The 17,802-nt window shown below is 33.6% G+C and overlaps 1 protein-coding gene, 1 non-coding gene and 2 pseudogenes across 2 annotated transcripts; 3 read left to right on the top strand and 1 right to left on the bottom strand.

The window, feature by feature from the left end:
• Nucleotides 1-1,614: 1,614 nt before the first annotated feature.
• On the top strand, nucleotides 1,615-5,143 carry LOC113761928 (RNA polymerase sigma factor sigD, chloroplastic). The gene is made up of 5 exons (XM_027305118.1): nucleotides 1,615-2,129; nucleotides 2,423-2,653; nucleotides 2,730-2,870; nucleotides 3,414-3,614; nucleotides 4,562-5,143. Exons 1-5 carry the CDS (start codon nucleotides 1,650-1,652, stop codon nucleotides 4,844-4,846), a joined length of 1,338 nt encoding a protein of 445 aa, XP_027160919.1. The 5' UTR covers nucleotides 1,615-1,649; the 3' UTR covers nucleotides 4,847-5,143.
• Nucleotides 5,144-5,355: 212 nt separating this feature from the next.
• Nucleotides 5,356-6,667, bottom strand: LOC113759561 (annotated as a pseudogene).
• A 1,273-nt stretch (nucleotides 6,668-7,940) lies between these two features.
• Nucleotides 7,941-13,930, top strand: LOC113763166 (annotated as a pseudogene).
• A 3,578-nt stretch (nucleotides 13,931-17,508) lies between these two features.
• Nucleotides 17,509-17,580, top strand: TRNAG-UCC. Its single transcript has one exon. It is a non-coding gene; the product is annotated as a tRNA-Gly (tRNA).
• The last annotated feature ends 222 nt before the right edge of the window (nucleotides 17,581-17,802 follow it).

The following is a 17,802-nucleotide window of genomic DNA, read 5'->3' as shown; positions in this document are numbered from 1 at the left end:
TGGGGTTAAGTAAAATAGTATGAACTCTCCCTACTCCTTTTTTTTTTGGGTTAAGTAACATAATATGAACTCTCACTTGGGCCCTGGTTGATAACCTAATTCAACACTTAATTTTAATGAATTCAAATCTTAACATATTCAAACCATTTGATAACCAAAAATTGAACATCTAAATTAATTAAGTGACACTGAATTTTCTAAGCAAAACTTACTTCCAAAATTAAGTGATAAGCTATTCACTTATCACTGAATGTGATATGCACTCAAATATATTAAATTTAGGAATATTATCACTTTACGCCCTTAAACTATATCATTACTATTAGTTTACTCCCTAAGTTATCTTTTAGTCACTTCACCTCCATAACTAATTCAACTCAATATGTTAAGAAATTTTGGACAAAAATACTCTTTTATTCTATAGCATTACTACATTATTATTATCACTTTATCCCTTTTAATTATAATGATATAATCACTTTAATCCCTAACATTGTTTTCTAGGTATTTTACCTCATTGTTAATCTAACCAGTATGGTAAAACAAATTTAAATGTATTTATCCTTTTTATATATATAATTATAATTAAATTACAATAGATCCAAAAATAAAAAATAAAAGAATTTTCTCAAATTTTGTTTTTCACACTTATTAATACTAGAAAAAAATAGATAGAAAGAAGGAGACAAAAAATTAGATTTTACAAAAAAAAAACAAAGAAGAGTCTAACATTGTCGTATTATTTTAAAGTTGTCGGGATTAGAATTGGAATTGAGTAGTAAACAGAAAAGTAAAATAATTTAAAATAATAAAAATATTTAATTCTTTCTTATTTGTATTTTTTTAAAAAAAGAATTAAACTCTCTCTCTCTCTCTCTCTCTCTCTCTCTATCTCTCTCCCTCCCCCTCCCCCTCCCCCTCCCCATCTTTCTATTTTTTTTTTCAATATTAATAAGATTGTCAAGAAATAAGAGATTAATATTTTGACTTTTTTTTCTTAATACTAAAAAGGAGAAAAGTCACTCTAAATTTTCTATTATTTTTACACAAAGATAAGGGTACTTTCTTCTAAAGTTTTTTAACTTGTTAAATTGGTTTAACGGTGGGATAAATTGCTTAAAAAATAACTTTAGGGGGTAAATTGATAATGAGACTATAGTTCATAGGGGTAAAGTGATAATAATTTTAAGGGCTAAACATGTTTTTTTATTTTAATCAACAAATTTCGTTAAATTTAACCGTTAATTTTGGAGGTAAAATGACTAAAATGTAACATTGAGGGAGAAATTAACAGTGACACTAAACATTAAGGGGGTAAAGTGATAATAACTCTTAAATTTAATATTTAATAATTTAATAGCTTAATAAATTTAGATTTTAGATTTTAAATTTTAGATTTCAAATTTTAGATTTCAATTTTATCAAATGCATTCCTTAATTTTACTACGAGGATGAGCTGGTGCACATTAGGAAACAATGGCACATACAAAGTGGAATATTTCATTCTTTGCTTTATATTTCTTCCTCTGGACCCCGCATAGGAAAATATCATGCAGAGAGTATAAATGATATATCTTCAAAAACCTTTGGACAATATTTTCTGCATCCTCTCAGTCTATCCAAAAACAGAGCTCTCGCTTCAAAGTTTCATGGCGATCAGTGGATGCTCATCTACAAACCATTCATCAACTCTTCCCACTATATCCTTCTCTTACTATAGTCCAACTAAATCATGTCATCAAGTTTTCAACAATCTTCAGCTTCCTCCAAGTCATTCTTCCTCTAAGCATGCTCTGAAGTCAACTCCTGAGGTTACATTTGCCACTTCTACAGCTACTCATGAGGGTGTGACACTCACCATTGATGCTGCTAAGGCTGCAAGAGCTGCGGTTGCTTCCGCATTTGAAATTGAGAACTTCTTGGATTTCAGAGAGAGGAAGAAAGATGATGAAGAGAAGACTTGGAGAAATGGAGTGTTGATGAGGAGGAAGAGGAGAAGAAAAAGGAGAAAGGCTTTTTCAGAGAGTGTGGAGAATGAGAAAGTAATTATGAATGTTGCTATAAAACCAACCAATTCAGGGCAATATTTGACACCTAAACAAGAGGCAGAATATACTCTTTGCCTTAAGGTATGTTCTGCTTTCAAAGCCTGAAACAGGAAAATTTCCAGCAATTCTCAATCTACATTTTATTGGTAAATGGAACATTAAAGTCCTATGCACCTAGCAAAAGACAAAGAAAGAACCTTTGTTCAAATCATATGCATGTTGTAAAAAACTATTTAACAAGCACATAGAGATGGCAAGTGAAACTTGTTTCTTGGTTAGAGTTACAGCATTTGCTCCTTTAATTTAATTTAAGTGTTTAATCAGAAAGTATGTAAATGTTCGTTAAATGAGCGGAGATTTCTGAACATTTTTAGGAAGAGGCAAGAGTTGAAGCTGTGAGAAAGAGAATTGAAGAGACTAGTGAGAATGAAGTCACTTTAGCTCAATGGGCCAAGGCAGCAGGGATGAGTAAAAATTCACTAGATAAGGTTTTGTGTGATGGCAGAGAAGCTCAGGAAAGAATCACAAGATGCTACAGAAGACTTGTAATTTCTGTTGCATCTTCTTATCAAGGCAAAGGGTTGAGCTTGCAAGATCTGATCCAGGTTCCTTTATTTCACTTCTTTAGTCAGCAGTTATCTTCAGTTATTTATATATAAAACCTGCTTTGTCTCCGTGTAGGAAGGAAATCTTGGGCTTCTTCATGGTGCAAAGAAATTCAATCCAGAGAAGGGCTATAAGCTATCAACTTATGTTTACTGGTGGATTAGGCAAGCTATCACCAAAGCGATAGCAAAGAAGTCTAAAATTACTCGGCTGCCGGTAAGAAAATACATACTGTTAAATTCTCTGTTCTTCTACAGGTCCACCTGACCAATTAAATTTGTTCAGCTACTACCCTTCTATTCACCATCACTCATTAATCACTCGTAAAGTTTGTTCTAGTCTGTTTGAAACAGTCAGTCTTCAGCTTGATGTACACAGTTTCTGGCTTTTGCTGAAGCTTTAGTTTGCCTTTTCTCTATTCAGGTTCCTTTTTTTTTTCTTGTTTATTTGCTATGAAACAAATGTCAACACCTGTAATAACATAGCCAGCCAGTTGAGTAACATTACAGATTCATGTAAAGCATTCTTTGCCTGGTTTTTCCATGCATCGATATAGTCTATTTGCACAATCATACTTAATACAGAATCAGCAGCATACATGAGAACATTCCCTAAATTTATCATGGTGCATGCTGTTGTGGACCATAGATATCCAAGATCATTTTGTTCTTGGCTGAATTGAGTGCAATAATTTGTAGTGTATATGACTTTGAAAAGAAAGTTTGTAATTGGTGAATGCAATTAGCCTGTCCTGTGTAGGGAAGCGTAAGTGAACTGGTCCCAAGGATATGCGAGGCAAATGCTGTCTTAAGCAGGAGGCTACGGAAGCTGCCAACATGCCAAGAAATTGCAGAAGCAGTTAAAAGGGACATGTTGACTGTGTGGCTTGCTCTTGAAAGAAACAGAGAGCCAATTTCCCTAGATCAACCAATAGTAGCTGGAGCTTCCATGTCATTGCAGGTTCTAATAAATTTCAGTTTTGTTCTCTTTCTTTTCTCATCGAAACCATGTCCTACGATAAATTCAGTGTGTTATAGGAGACCAAGAAGGTGCAGTTTTCTCCTTCAAAGTCATGATGGTTAGGCAACAGCCTTGCAAAAAACGTTTTAAAATGTCTTTTGCAAGTAAGATCAGAATGAATCGTCAAAACAGACTCAAAGTTCAAGACCAAATCACATTTAAAAAGAACTAGACTCGTAAGAATAGAACATAGCAAACAACATTGGGTAAATGATTGAGGACATCTTAACTATTCCTGAAGCAGCCTACAATACAATTCACTCCTTTCTCTAAAGAGGAGTACCGTTCTTTACAAGACTGCAGAACTTAAAGTTTGAATAGCAAATGGATTCGTCCCTTGTCATAGATGAAGGATTAGATCCTTATTGTCCTGATTCTCTCATTTCCTTCTTATTTCCTCTACTGAAGAAATGCTAGAGAAAAGGTTGCCAATAAATGCTTAAAAGGAAATTAAAGACCTTCCAGATCTGAAAGTAACAGTGAGAGCTATAACTTGCAACTGGCAAATTTTTTCTTACATTAGCAGAGATCAGAAAACTAGATGACATTATACTATCATTGGATTCCTTTCAAAAGAAAAGATTGACGAGACAGCCATAGCCTTTTGAAGAAAATGCTTAATGGTTTAGAATCCCATTAAGTAGGAGTCATCAACGTTCATCTACATATTCCTGATGTCCTTTACAACAGTATGAAAAATATCGTTTCAGTGTTGATTCTTACTGCTCCATTTCTCCCTTACCCTCTTTGTCATTTCCCTTGTATAAAACCAACCAAAAAAAAAAAAGGAATGCTTAAAGTGAAAGGATACACTTTGGTTCAAATTATCAGAGTGCAACTATGAGCAGTATCTGTTTATAAGCTATTGAATTTCAATGGTTGCGCAGGAGATTGTAGCAGGGCCAGATGAAACAACTCCAGAAGCAATAGTGAAGAAACAGTTCATGAAGAGGGATATAGAGAAACTGCTCAAGGGACTATGTGATAGAGAAGTAAATATCTTAAGACTGTACTATGGCCTAAATGGGAATACTCCTCAATCATTCGAGGAGATAGGAAGACACCTAGAACTTTCAAGAGAGCGAGTACGGCAGATCAGTTGCACAGCCTTAACAAAATTACGTCAGACTAGTATGGTAAATGATTTGATAACATATATATTGCATAGCTGAATCAGCAGATTACATATATGACAAAATAAAGAACTCAATTGGCAGAAATTGTGGTTCTGCTGTAATTCTTTGAAGAGAATTAAATAGCATTATTTGAAACAAACCAAAAACTTAATTGACCAAAGTGGATTTCTTTTCTCAGTATGGTGGTATCCACTTTTATCTATTGTACCCATCTAGTAGTAAGCATGATCTTTATCCATAGCTGTTTCATTTATGAGATAGTAGCTGGTAAATAATCAGAACAACCTATAGCCTGAAGTGAAGGTTTCCTAATCAACAAGCGGACTGCAATTACTGCAATGAGCAGGAATGCGTGTATTAAGCTAGCTGTGATAATCAAATCATTCTTCCACTTTGTGATGTTGGTCACATCTTTACTAAATGCACGACAATGACGAAGATTTACCTGATATAAATATTCCATCTTGAGCTATTCATACAAGTAAAATGGTAGCCGGAGGATTTTGCCTTTTCAGATCAAACAGGGAAAAGAAAATGCATGTACCTTCTCAGAAATAGTTTCATGTATAAATTATAACTGTCTAATTTCATCTCTAAACAAATTTACGTCAGAAATTTTATTCTAGCATCTTGTACGTGGAAGAGATCCCCCATGTGTCAATACGTAAACACTCTTGTATGTTTTAGAAGCTGCAGAAAGCTTCTGAACAATGGTTTCAAATTAGTCAAAAAGTAACTCCTCTTTCGTCATTCTCTTTCCCCAGCACAGACATCCAAATGATAAACCAGAGGAGTTATCCAAATTACTCTTCCCCTTCTTCACTCTCCCGACGGACTGCATCAAATTGATTTATTAAAAGGTCTACAACCAAGGGTACCAAATCATCACATGGAACTCCCTTCTTATAAACTTCTCCTAAATGTGAATCACTGCCAATTCTCCCTCCCAAGAACACATCAGCACCTTCGACTGGCTTTCCATTTTTATCTCTTGTCATGCATCCCATGAATCCAATATCTGCAACTTGAACCTGTCCACAGGAATTTGGGCAGCCAGTCCAGTGCATTCTTACAGGCCGAGTGACGGAAACTTGGCGCTGAACCTCCTCTGTGATCTTCAGTGCACGAGCTTTAGTCTCTATTATTGCCTGCCCACAGAACTGATTGCCAGTACAAGCTACCAAGCCTCTCATGAGAATAGGTGGTTCTGGAGAAAACCTGTTCTTTAAAAGAGGCTCTTTGAGCAATGCCTCAAGCTATGAAGACCAACGAAGCTATAGCTTTCCTGTTTCTGTGGATGGATACCAAGATAATCTCTCCTCTCCCATTGCTTTCGAACCAGGTCTTCAGATGATGCTCTCTCTAGCTCTTGTTGGGGTATCCTCTTAACCACCTGATCTGTTCAGCAAAATTTGCATTTAACTGCAGTAACTTATTAATGATGTTCTGAATGAAAAGAGAATGAAATGCTCACAAGTTCATCAATCAACCACATCATTCTTGTTTCTGCCTGTTCCCCCTAGTACCAAGATCTCTGAAAGTTTCCAGTATTGCTTTACAAACAGGTATTATATCGTCTCCTGGAACCCATGCATCAAGAGGGATTGCGTCTGCACAACGTTTGGGGCTAAAGAATCCACCCACCAGTAAATTGAATCCAAATCTTCCATTTTTAGTGGCAGGCATATAGGCAAGATCATTTATGTGAGGGTGCTCGTAAAGATCATGAGAGCCAATTACGCATACATTCCACTTCCTTGGCTATATTTTTTAAAGACAGAGAATTAAATTGGTAGAGATAATACATGTGGGACTAAATTGCTTAAAACTTCAAAGATAAAGGACCGAAATGGTCATTTTTCCGATTAAGGCCCAATGCGTTGACTTATCCACATTATGTTAACACGACTACTGGTTCTAAGGACCAATTTCACATGGCCCAAGCTTGATGCAATCAAAATAATAGGCTATTGAACTTAGGACACAACCAAATAAATAAGCCCTCTTTGATAATCTAATTTATCATTTAAATTTAATAAAATTTAAATTTAATATGTTCAGATATATTTGATAACAAAAAATAGAACATATGAATTAATTAAGTGATATTAAAATTTTTAGGCAAAACTTGCTTTAAAAAATAAATGATAAGTTATTCACTTATGACATACACTGAAATGTATCAAATTTAATATTTAACGATTTAGTAATTTAATAAATTTATATTTCAAATTTTAGTTTTCAAACTTCAATTTTATCATATACATCCTAAGTAAATAATAATAAATAACTAGAAGCACATGGGCTTGGTTTAATATTTGGGATAATTTTAGAAACCTCACCTGAGATTTCTCATGATATTACTCAGTTCCTCTAAGGTTTTTAAAATCTTACTTACTTCCCCTGTCAATTTGATAAGATCAAATATCCCTATCAAAGGTCACGAATTGACAATGTTACCCTTGCTTTTAATAGCTATTTAACCAAAGAGCCAAAACAAAATAAAAATTTTAAACCAACAAATATAAATTAAAAAATAAATATCAAGGTCATGGTGGGACAACAAAGAATGTAGATAAATTAAATCTAGTCAAAGTTAACTATTTACAAGGATTTTGGTAAGTAACTAACACCTTAAAAATTTTTATGGGCAGTTATAATGAAATCAATAAATTATTTAAGAAATATGTTTTAATACATGGTGTAGTTTAAGTTGTACTAAAAAATAAAATAATCTCCTCATATGTGTAGTTTGTAATATAAGTCCAAGTTATAGAAAAACTTTATAAATAAGTCAGAAATTAAAAAATAATCAAAAAATGATCTAATGACTAAATATATATTTAGGAATATCCTTGTTTTGTTTGGTTAAACATCATGCATTATATTAGATAATAGTTGTTGTATATCTGTAAAATTACTCATTATTGCATTTATCTTTCTTGTATTTCCTTCGAAGGGGCTAAATGTTATAAGAAATGTCAATCTAGGGAGGTATACGAGATTTTAAAAACCTCAAGAGCGTTGACTGATATTATGCAAAACGCTAGGGAGGTTTCTGAAATTATCCCTTTATATTTCCTACAAATTTAGTGTACGCATTCATCGTCCACCACAAAAGTAGCTCGAGCATTAGTTTTTAGACAATTTGGGATGGTTCAAATTCCCAGCTTCCTTGCACTTTCACTGATTACACCAGCTGCAGAAACAGAGACTCACTGAAGAGGAGAAATGAGCGGAGAAGGGAAGGTGGTGTGCGTGACTGGGGCTTCGGGATACATAGCTTCATGGCTAGTCAAGCTGTTGCTTGAGCGTGGCTATGCTGTTAAAGCTTCAGTTCGTGACCTCAGTAAATCATTCATGCTCTTTACTGCTTTTGGTTTCTTCTCTGAACTCTTTCTTGTGTCCACCCAATACATTTCACCTATCAAATTTAGCGTTCAATGAATTGTTCGGGTAAATATTTGAGAAATTTAGCATCCCTTTAATTGGTAGTTTGTTTTTGCATGATGACACAGATGATCCAAGAAAGACAGAATTCTTGGAGGCACTGAATGGAGCCAAGGAAAAGACTTCACTTGTTCCAGGCAAACTTACTAGAAGAGGGATCCTTTGATGCAGTGGTTGATGGATGTGAAGGCGTTTTCCATGCTGCATCTCCAGTTCAACTTTCAGTGAGCAATCCGCAGGTACATTTCAAATGATGATCAAATTTTGAATTTCAACTAATAATAACTATATGGCTCTTAACATTCGTAATTCTTCACATGCTTAAATAATTGTTATGTGGCTAGTTAGTTACTGAAATGGTCTAATTCCTTTATGTTCCTCAGTTACAAAATTGTTGTGTACTAGAAGTCTCAAGTGCAAAGAGAATGAGTATTCTAGTTTCTCAGCAGCCATATGGATGTTGCCGACAAAATGGTAGTACTCAAAGGGCATCCTGCAAGTCTCTGTTTCTATGTTTCTGTTTTTGTGGATTTCCTCAAGTAACTTACAGGAACTTCAAGTCTTAATCGAGTGTTTAGAATAATTAGGATGAACGATATCTGTAAAATAAGCTGTCATCCAGAAAAAAGTTCAAAAAAGGACAACAGTTGGATAACATTAGAACTAGTATAGTCTCAACAGTGTGATGCATACACTATATATAAAATGGTATTGATAACAATTTCTTAGGCAATGATTTCACTCCTTTTCTATGGGTTAGTGCATAATGGAGCTTATGAATTACACAAATCTGTAACGACTTCATCCCCACCCCCCTTTTTTTGCTGTTAATTTCTTAGGCACAGCTATTGGATCCTGCAGTGAAGGCAACGCTAATGTGCTACAGTCTTGTGCCAAAGTTCAATCTATCAAAAGAGTGATTTTAACGTCTTCTATTGCAGCAGTTGCTACCAATGATGAATTAAAGGACGGTGTCATAGTTGATGAAAGTTGGCTTTCAGATCCATTATATTGTGAGGAGCACAAGGTGTGTCTATCTGCTATATTGGCTGACACAGTTCTTCTGGTCGATTCAATTTGTTTATGAAAGATAGTAGTATCACTAATGAGGCTATAAGTATTGAAAGCACTTGCAATAATTGGTTTTGTTAGAATCCAAACGCGGAACACGTGATTATTGAGATATCAAGTATATAATAATTTAATGATTAACAAGCCACAAGCATGAAAAATAAACGACACTTAATATTTAACGTGGTTCGATTCCACCATTAAATCTACGTCCATGGCGAGAAATCTGTTCTTTATTATGGGAGGAAAAAAAATCATATACAAGAATACAATTTCAATTCAAACCCAACCCTTGTATACCATCTCTCATCAACCCTCCCTTACACCCTATGTATAAGGCTACATGTCGTCTTTATGTGCTTTTGTGTAGTATGCCAACCCACTTATTTATAGAAAATATTATTTGGCTAAGAAACTAAATAATAACAGAAAACCAGTGCTAATTTCTAAACTTATACAGAATGGGAAATAACTTTTAAATTCTAAATAAAATAGAAAATTTCTTGGTTACTACTTCAACTAACTAAAATTAATTAGAAAACTAGTTACTTCCACACAAAACAAAAAATTTGCCTAAAAGAAATTAAACCAATTTCCTAACAAATCTCTATCTTGACGAATATTTCTTTTAACAACCATTTATCTTCCATTACCAAATAATATGGTACTGAACTATACATCCGAATCAATACAGTCTTGACACCAAATTGATTCAATCGGCAAATGAACATGTGTAGTTATTTCGAATCCAACCTCCAGTTGACTTGGGAGAATGTGTCTCAATTCACCATCTCCCTTCGCAGGATTTCTTCTCACTATCACTTGCAATTCGATAGTTCCTTCTGTGAATTCTATTTCTAACCATTGAGACAATTAAGTGGTAAAATTACCATATTTCTTTCCATTTTTAGGACTGTTTTGACACGTGTGGTTTTTAAAACTCCACCTAAAACGAAAAACTAGTAACTGTTAGAGTTTTCTGGAGTATGAAAATTAGATCTCTTAGTTCTTTAGAACACATGTCACACCACCTAAAGAACATAATCCGAATCTAATAACCATTTGGGATGAAATATCAACCGATAGAGTTGTAAGAATATCTCTACCAGTTCATGTCCAAAATCAATATTGGATTTCACCTTTTTTTTTATCCTTGAATCACCTGACTAAATTTACTGCCAAGTATCTCTATGCTTTTCGACTTTCCATCTTTTACCTTTAATGCTTCTTGTTAAACTCTTGAAATAAGGATATCACCCATTAAATTGCCCAATTGGTAATAGTCACCAACCCACTTGATCTCAATAGTTAACCAGAATCCAATCACGAACCCCGCTCTGATACTAGTTGGGATTTAAGTGTTTGTGAGCAATTCAATCTCGGAACTAAACTCTGATACCACTTGTTAGGATCCAAGCACGGAATACGTGACTATTGAGATATCAAGTACACAACAATTTAATGATTAACAAGCCACAAATATAAAAGATAAACGACACGCAATATTTAATATAGTTTGACTCCATCATTGAACCTACGTCTACGGAGAGAAACATATTTTTTATTATGTGAGAAAAAAAAAAACCGTATACAAAAATACAACTTTAACTTAAACCCAACAATTGTATACTATTTCTCATCTCTCAAGAATCCTCTCTCACACCCCATATATAAGGTTATATGTCGCCCTTGTGTCTCTCTTGTGTAGTATGTCAACTCACCTATTTATAGAGAATATTATTTGGCCAAAAATCAAATAACAACATGAAACCAATACTAATTCCTAGACTTATACAGAATAGGAAATAACTTCTAAATCTTAAATAAAATAGGAAATTCCTTGGCTATTACTTCAAGTAACTAAAATTAATTAGGAAACTACTTACTTCTACACAAAACAAGAAATTTGGCTAAAAGAAATTGACAGAAGGCTCTACAGTTAAATATTCATCACGCTGATAACACATCTTCTCTTAAAAGGCTTAGCAAAAGAGCCCTTACCATGATCACCCATCGCAAAAGCACCTCAGCCTTTGTGAGTAGAAGATACTTAACAAAAGATAAAGTAAAGAAAACAGAAGGAAGCAACGGAGACGAAACTTTCCTATTGCTAGCATTGCTAACTATTTGATGGCATCAACAAAATCAAAACGCTAAAAGCGCGCAACAGATTGATAACAGACCAAAAGAATGTGTTTTATAGATGAAAGAAGTGTGGGATTACTTCGAAGCCAAAAGGTACATTACTATGGAATGAATATTGGAATGCTTGCTTGAGAAGGCTTATTGACATATGGACAAAGAAAACATCACGCTGCTGAAAATGTGAACTTTTGTTTCTGTTTTGTTGTTTACTCAAGTGCTAAGAAATCAAAACAGTAAATTTAGCAAGTAATCTGCCAATAATTATAATCATTCGACGCGATCAACTGACATTGTCTGGAGGGAGAAAAATTAACCTTGTTTAGAGCCATGTATACTTCAAAAATAAGCCCCATTTCTCCAGAGTAGAAGGATTTAGAGAATGTGACTGGATGGTCTCCCAAGTGTCTAGAAAACATACTTTTTCTAATGTTCGACTTGAAGAATTATGCTTTCAACTAAAGCTACCAAATATGTTCTCTCTTTTCAGTTATGGTATCAACTATCAAAAATTTTGGCAGAGAATGCTGCTTGGGATTTCTCAAAGGAGCATGGTATTGACATGATTGCAATTAATCCAGGAATGGTCATTGGTCCATTCTTGCAGCCTTCTGCCACTTTGAGTGCAGAAGTGATCTTGAGCCTAGTAAATGGTATGTTAAGAAATTTATCATATTGTTAAGTAGTCAATCTACAGAAAGTTTCTTCTACACAATTAAAACAAAGAAGCCGTGGTTGACTCTGGTGAAGTTGTGAGCCTGCTCATTTTGTATTACAGAAAAAATATACATTGCACACAATAGGTATGCATTATTGGGCATCATATGTAATCTTTTCAACTCCTTTTATTTGATTATGTAATGCACATGAATACAAACAGGTGAGCGCATATGTCTAGTTGCTTGGTATACAATCATATTGTCTAAAGAGCTTGCTACCAAATTCTTCTTTGGAACTTACCTGTGTCGGCATTTCTTCACTGCCAAAGCTTTGGAAGTTCAATGTGAATTAAACAAAAACATCTGCTTCAGTTAAACGAATTATTTACTTTGAGGTAGTCGCATAGGACTTGGAGGCTTTTCATTTGAAACACAGTTTAGCAGTTGAAAGACTTCTTATAGCAGACGATATACGAATTGGAGCTTGTTGTGGTGGCTTCTAAAGCTTTCTTACAAGATAGAGTAACCAGTTTGAGTACTAGTTCGTTGTGATCTCTAGTCTCTGCAGATTTTGCATAAGTTACCTGCCAATCTGCTTGGTTTTCGTAACTTGATCATTTTCCCATGCAGACTCTCTCAGACTACAGCGTTATTTACCCGACCTGGTTTCTCACGTTCCCTCTTCTTTTATATAGTTTTTGGGTTGTAAAATGTCCAGAAAAATGAAGTAAAATACTTCATGTTAAATAGAAATTTGTCACATTTGACTATTTACATCTCTCTTTAAGTATCCTGACTTTACAAGTAATGATACTCGTCAATATGGTAAGAGATGTTATCCCTTTTACTGTCGAATGCAGGAATTGACCCATTCCCTAATATGATTATACCATGGGTTGATGTTAGAGACGTTGCATATTCACATATTGTTGCCTTTGAAATCGCTTCTGCCAGTGGAAGATATTGCGTAGCTGAGAGAACTGCAGGCTGCTGTGAGCTTATCAAGATTCTGACTGAACTCTTCCCTAATCTCCAATTGCCAGATAAGTGAGTCTGGTTTTCCTTCTCCGTTACGCCACACTGACGTCTTTGCATGCTTTAGCTGATTGCTTGCAGCTCCAAAATGTATCTCATCTTTTGGCTTCTCTCTCAACATGATAAAGAATACTGCATCCTTCTGTACCATTTTAGTAGTATTAAGGGACTGATTTCTGATAATTTTATAGGCCTAAATCCTAATCCTGGTTGATGCATGATGTTTTTGCTGTTAAGAATCATTAGCTTCTTCTCTGGATCCTAATCCATTAGAATGCAAGATGGACCTTGGCATAACATTGGGTAGTAATTAGTAAACTGCCTCACTTTCTCAACATGTTTTTGCTGCATTCTCACCTTTACCTCATTTTTTTTTCCTGTTCTGAAATGGTTTTAACCTTTTGCAGATGTTCTAATAGTAGTCCCCTAATTCAGCTGAAATATGATGTATCAAATGAGAAAGTAAAAGGTCTGGGCATTGAGTTCATGCCTTTGGAGGTGAGCCTCAAGGATACTATCGAAAGCTTCAAAGAGATGAAATTAGTTAGCCTTTGAATCATGGCATTCATGTACTGTCATCAACTTGAAATTGTTTATATCCAAATGTGGAAAGCATACAATTTCAAACTTTTTATTCTTGTTTGTACAAGGTACGCGATGGAGATTATATATAAAGTTGCTAAAATGTAAACAAAAAGGACAGAACTGGTACGAGCATGAATAGGCTGCTCCACAAGGAAACAATCAGAAAGACATTTTGATACATCTGAAGTTCTGAACAGATAATAAAAGCATAGCACCTCATTATTGACCATTTCCTCAAATTTTATTGTAATCTTTTTTGGTAATTTTGAGCAATATATTCAATTTTTTGTGCTTTGAAAAATTCTAATCCTTAAGGGAACAATTTGTAATTATGTCTCCAAATTTGTTGGGATAGCTCACTTGTGTATTTAATAAAATTGAAATCTAAAAATTGAAATCTGAAATTTGAAATTTGAAATCTAAATCCATTAAGTTAGTGAATTATTATATACTAAATCTGATATATTTAAGTGTACATTTTTGTACCAAATTTTGCCTAAAAAATTTAGAACCATTTAATTCATTCAGATGTTCTAGTTTTGGTTATCAAACGCATTTGAACATGTTAAGATCTAAATTTATTAAATTTAAGTGTTGAATTGGATTATCAAACGGGATTCAAAAAGACTTTTAGTTATATTTAAATAGATAATAAAAGCATAGCATCTCATTATTGACCATTTCCTCTAATTTTATTGTAATCTTTTTGGTAATTTTGTGCAATATGTTTCATTTTTTGAGCTTTGAAAAATTCTAATGCTTAAACAAAATTTTGGTCACACTAAGACAGAAATAAAGGTCAAGTCTTTCCAAAAATAAATTTTTGCCCTAGACATTGTCAAACTTATTTGTAAGAATCATTGTCTAACTGGTGCTCATAGGGTACTTGTTAAGATATATTTCATGTGTCATATTTTTAGAAATGTAAGATTAATTAGGGAAAGTAAATAAATACAAGATAAGGTAAGTAAAATTATATAGAAAAAGTATATAAATGCAAGCAAAGATAATAATTATTAGCATGTGTATATACATTATAAGTTAGATAAATGTTAAGTGCGTTAATAAGTGCCTTATGAGCAAACGTTACAAAAACTCTTGATTTATTACTTGTTACAAAATGAGAGCAACTTGAAAATAGGATCAAGACAAGTATCAAAGTATTTAAGTGGAGAACACTTTATGATTGTTTTCTTCTTTTTTTTTTGTCAAAATTTATGACTGTTTTCGAGATTACAAAATCTGCATGATTAGTAAGGCAGATATTTATAGTCGTGTATGCATTTTCTTTTTTTTTTTGTGGGATAATTTGAGCTTTAGTATTCCAAGCTAGCCTTAATTAGGGATGGTAATTTCTAACACGACCTGAAAATACGATACGAACCTAATACTAAATTAATTGTAGTGGTTTAGTGTACAGTTGTCGAGATAATACAGTTTCTTAAAATATATGATGAACTAACTAACATCAAATCATGATTTGTTAGGAGAAAGAGTAGGTTTGTTAGCAAGATGATTAGGCGTAGCTCCAGAAACCACAAGTTATTTCTAACCTCATGTTCAATTGATTAAGATAAGACCAAGATTATCAAACTTTTCTCAGTTATGTGATACTTTTACAGAAATCTGTCTCATTAAGATAGATTATCAAGTCCACAAGTGTAATTCCTTTTACCACACAAAAAAAAAGAAAAAGAAAAAATTCGGAGACAATTACCCAAGTTGATTTTTATTTTAAGCTTGTGCTTCTAACTTTTAATTAGAAAAACGAATAAAAAAGCTACCCATGTACTCCTCTTTCTTCTCATACATAGGCAAAAATGGGCTTTGTTAAAATATTTTTGTTATGTTTTCACTCTATTCGAGTTAAATTTCAGATAGAAGATTATTTGAGAATATTTTTTTGGAATACTACAGTACTGGAACACATTTTATAATATAATGTATATGAAATAGAAAAGTAGTTAAAAAGATAAAAAGGTAAAGAAAATGTATTTATGTTGTAAGTACAAAAAAATTTTCCAATAAAAAGCTATCAATATTATTCAAATTCTACACTTTTGTTTTATTTTTAATATATTGAGACCATTTTACTTATGCAATCATCAAGGATATAATAAAAAAAATTTAAAATGTGATTGTCACGTAGTACTCCAATTTTAGCCTTATATATTGTGTAGATAATTTTTTTCTTTTTCAGTACATGAGAGGTGTAACATTGTAAGTAGTCCAATGAAGGGAAGTTGCTAAAGTAGTCTTTCACAGTTTGAGAGCATTTTAATTTAGTTCCCAACATATAAAACAAAGTATTTTCGTTGTTGACCAAAACTTAAAACAAAGTGGTCCATATTTCATTTCTGGTTGTTTTGCTTACACACACACATTATATATTTCGAAAACTTATCAATTATTTTAGCCACTTAGGGGATCAAATTAAGGTCCATTTTTTTTTAATTAAGTACCTCAAATTTTTGGTCCCTTTTTCGAAGTCGATCGAGCAATAATTAGTGCATAATGTAAAGTTATAAGCAAGTAGCTTAGTTAGGAAAGATTTCACAAACTTTTACTGGATCAATGCAAATTTTGTTATCACTGTTGATTGTACTCTTAGGATGAGCTTTATGAATTGAGAAATTAAATTATCAGGAAAATGGATTAGAATGAAGTTTAGCAAATAAGAAGGGTTAAAAAAAAGACAAATTATTTTAACCACAAATAATTACCTGATAAAAGAGAGATCAATATAATTTCATAGCTTCTACAACTATTTCGAATTATGGTAACGACTTGGCCTCCAAGCATAGCCAAAGGCCAACCGGGCAATCACCGCCACCAATTCCATCAATACGATCATTCCACCGTATTGCAAACGGCCTAAAGAGTGGTTGAAAAGGCCAGAACATGTGGCGGCTAGGAATCTTAAGCTTCTCCAAGAGTCCTTAGCAGAACTTCCGACCCAGTGGTTTGCAAACTCAATTTACTAATTATCTAATAAATACAGCGATTTCTTTACAAACTCAATTTACATGTTGAAATTTTTCGCGTTTGAGTAACAATTAAATTTTTTTTTATCAAATCACAACATCTAACCTAACTTGGCGAGAGGTCTAACGAGACCTAGAAAAATCGAAAAAAACTGAACCACTATCGACCTAAATAGGTACACTACGCATGTCTATAAATTTAGAAGAAATTACATATAATGACACATTGATGAGAAGCAAATTCAAATCTTGGCGGTGATTAACTGCCCAAAGATTTAAAATTTTAGATTTTTTGATGATGACCAACTACCCCACAAAGACTTAAAGTCTTTGGTGGAATGACCAGCTGCCCAAAGGGCCGTTGGTTGAGCAACAGTTAGTTAATTAAGGTAAATTTTGTCACTAGTCTTGTTAATGTCGTGCTTAAAGTTTGCCTATTTATTAGTAATGCTTTTTTGCCTATAATTTTCTTAGAAATAGATTGATTTGTTTGCTAAAGAAAGAGAGGAAATGGTTACAAGTTGACAAGTTCAATTTTGTTTTGAAAGTCAATTGATTATGTGTCATTTGTCACTGGTCAACATCGTACTACTTAATTTTACTTTTTAGCTCGTATTACTATTTCCACGTTAAAATAATATGGACTTCTGGAAGAACAAAATTTTTACGTTTTGATTGCTCGCAATTGGACTATTGGCGTGGGTACCTTAGTTACTACTTGCTACCAAAGTATTAATAATATATAATGTTGTGTCAACTTAAGCAGCAACCAGCGTTTGTAGTCCAACGGTTAGGATAATTGCCTTCCAAGCAATAGACCCGGGTTCGACTCCCGGCAAACGCATTTTACTGTTTTGAGTAAGTTCAAAAATGCCAGTCAACTATGCGCCTACTCTTTTTTTTTCCTTTTTTTTTTTTTTTAATATTGGCTTAAGTAACACAGTATGAACTCTCACTTATATTTACTATGAGGATGAGCTTGTGCAAGTGGAGACACAATGGCACACCAACAAGTGTGTGTTTGTGTTCTGCTGGATACAAATTGGCATATTTCTTTCTTTGTTCT

This window comes from Coffea eugenioides, chromosome 2 (genome assembly GCF_003713205.1).
Source record: "Coffea eugenioides isolate CCC68of chromosome 2, Ceug_1.0, whole genome shotgun sequence".
In the NCBI taxonomy this organism is placed as follows: Eukaryota; Viridiplantae; Streptophyta; class Magnoliopsida; order Gentianales; family Rubiaceae; genus Coffea; species Coffea eugenioides.
The sequence above is the reverse complement of the archived record's forward strand: the minus strand, read 5'-3'. Positions and strand labels throughout refer to the sequence as shown.

What these genes read in the sequence shown, in the direction of transcription:
- LOC113761928 (XM_027305118.1), top strand. Translation starts at nt 1,650, where the DNA reads ATGGCGATCAGTGGATGCTCATCTACAAACCATTCATCAACTCTTCCC. An exon ending in GCTTGCAAGATCTGATCCAG is followed by an intron (nt 2,654 to 2,729) that starts GTTCCTTTATTT and finishes GTCTCCGTGTAG; the next exon opens with GAAGGAAATCTTGGGCTTCT. An exon ending in GAGCTTCCATGTCATTGCAG is followed by an intron (nt 3,615 to 4,561) that starts GTTCTAATAAAT and finishes ATGGTTGCGCAG; the next exon opens with GAGATTGTAGCAGGGCCAGA.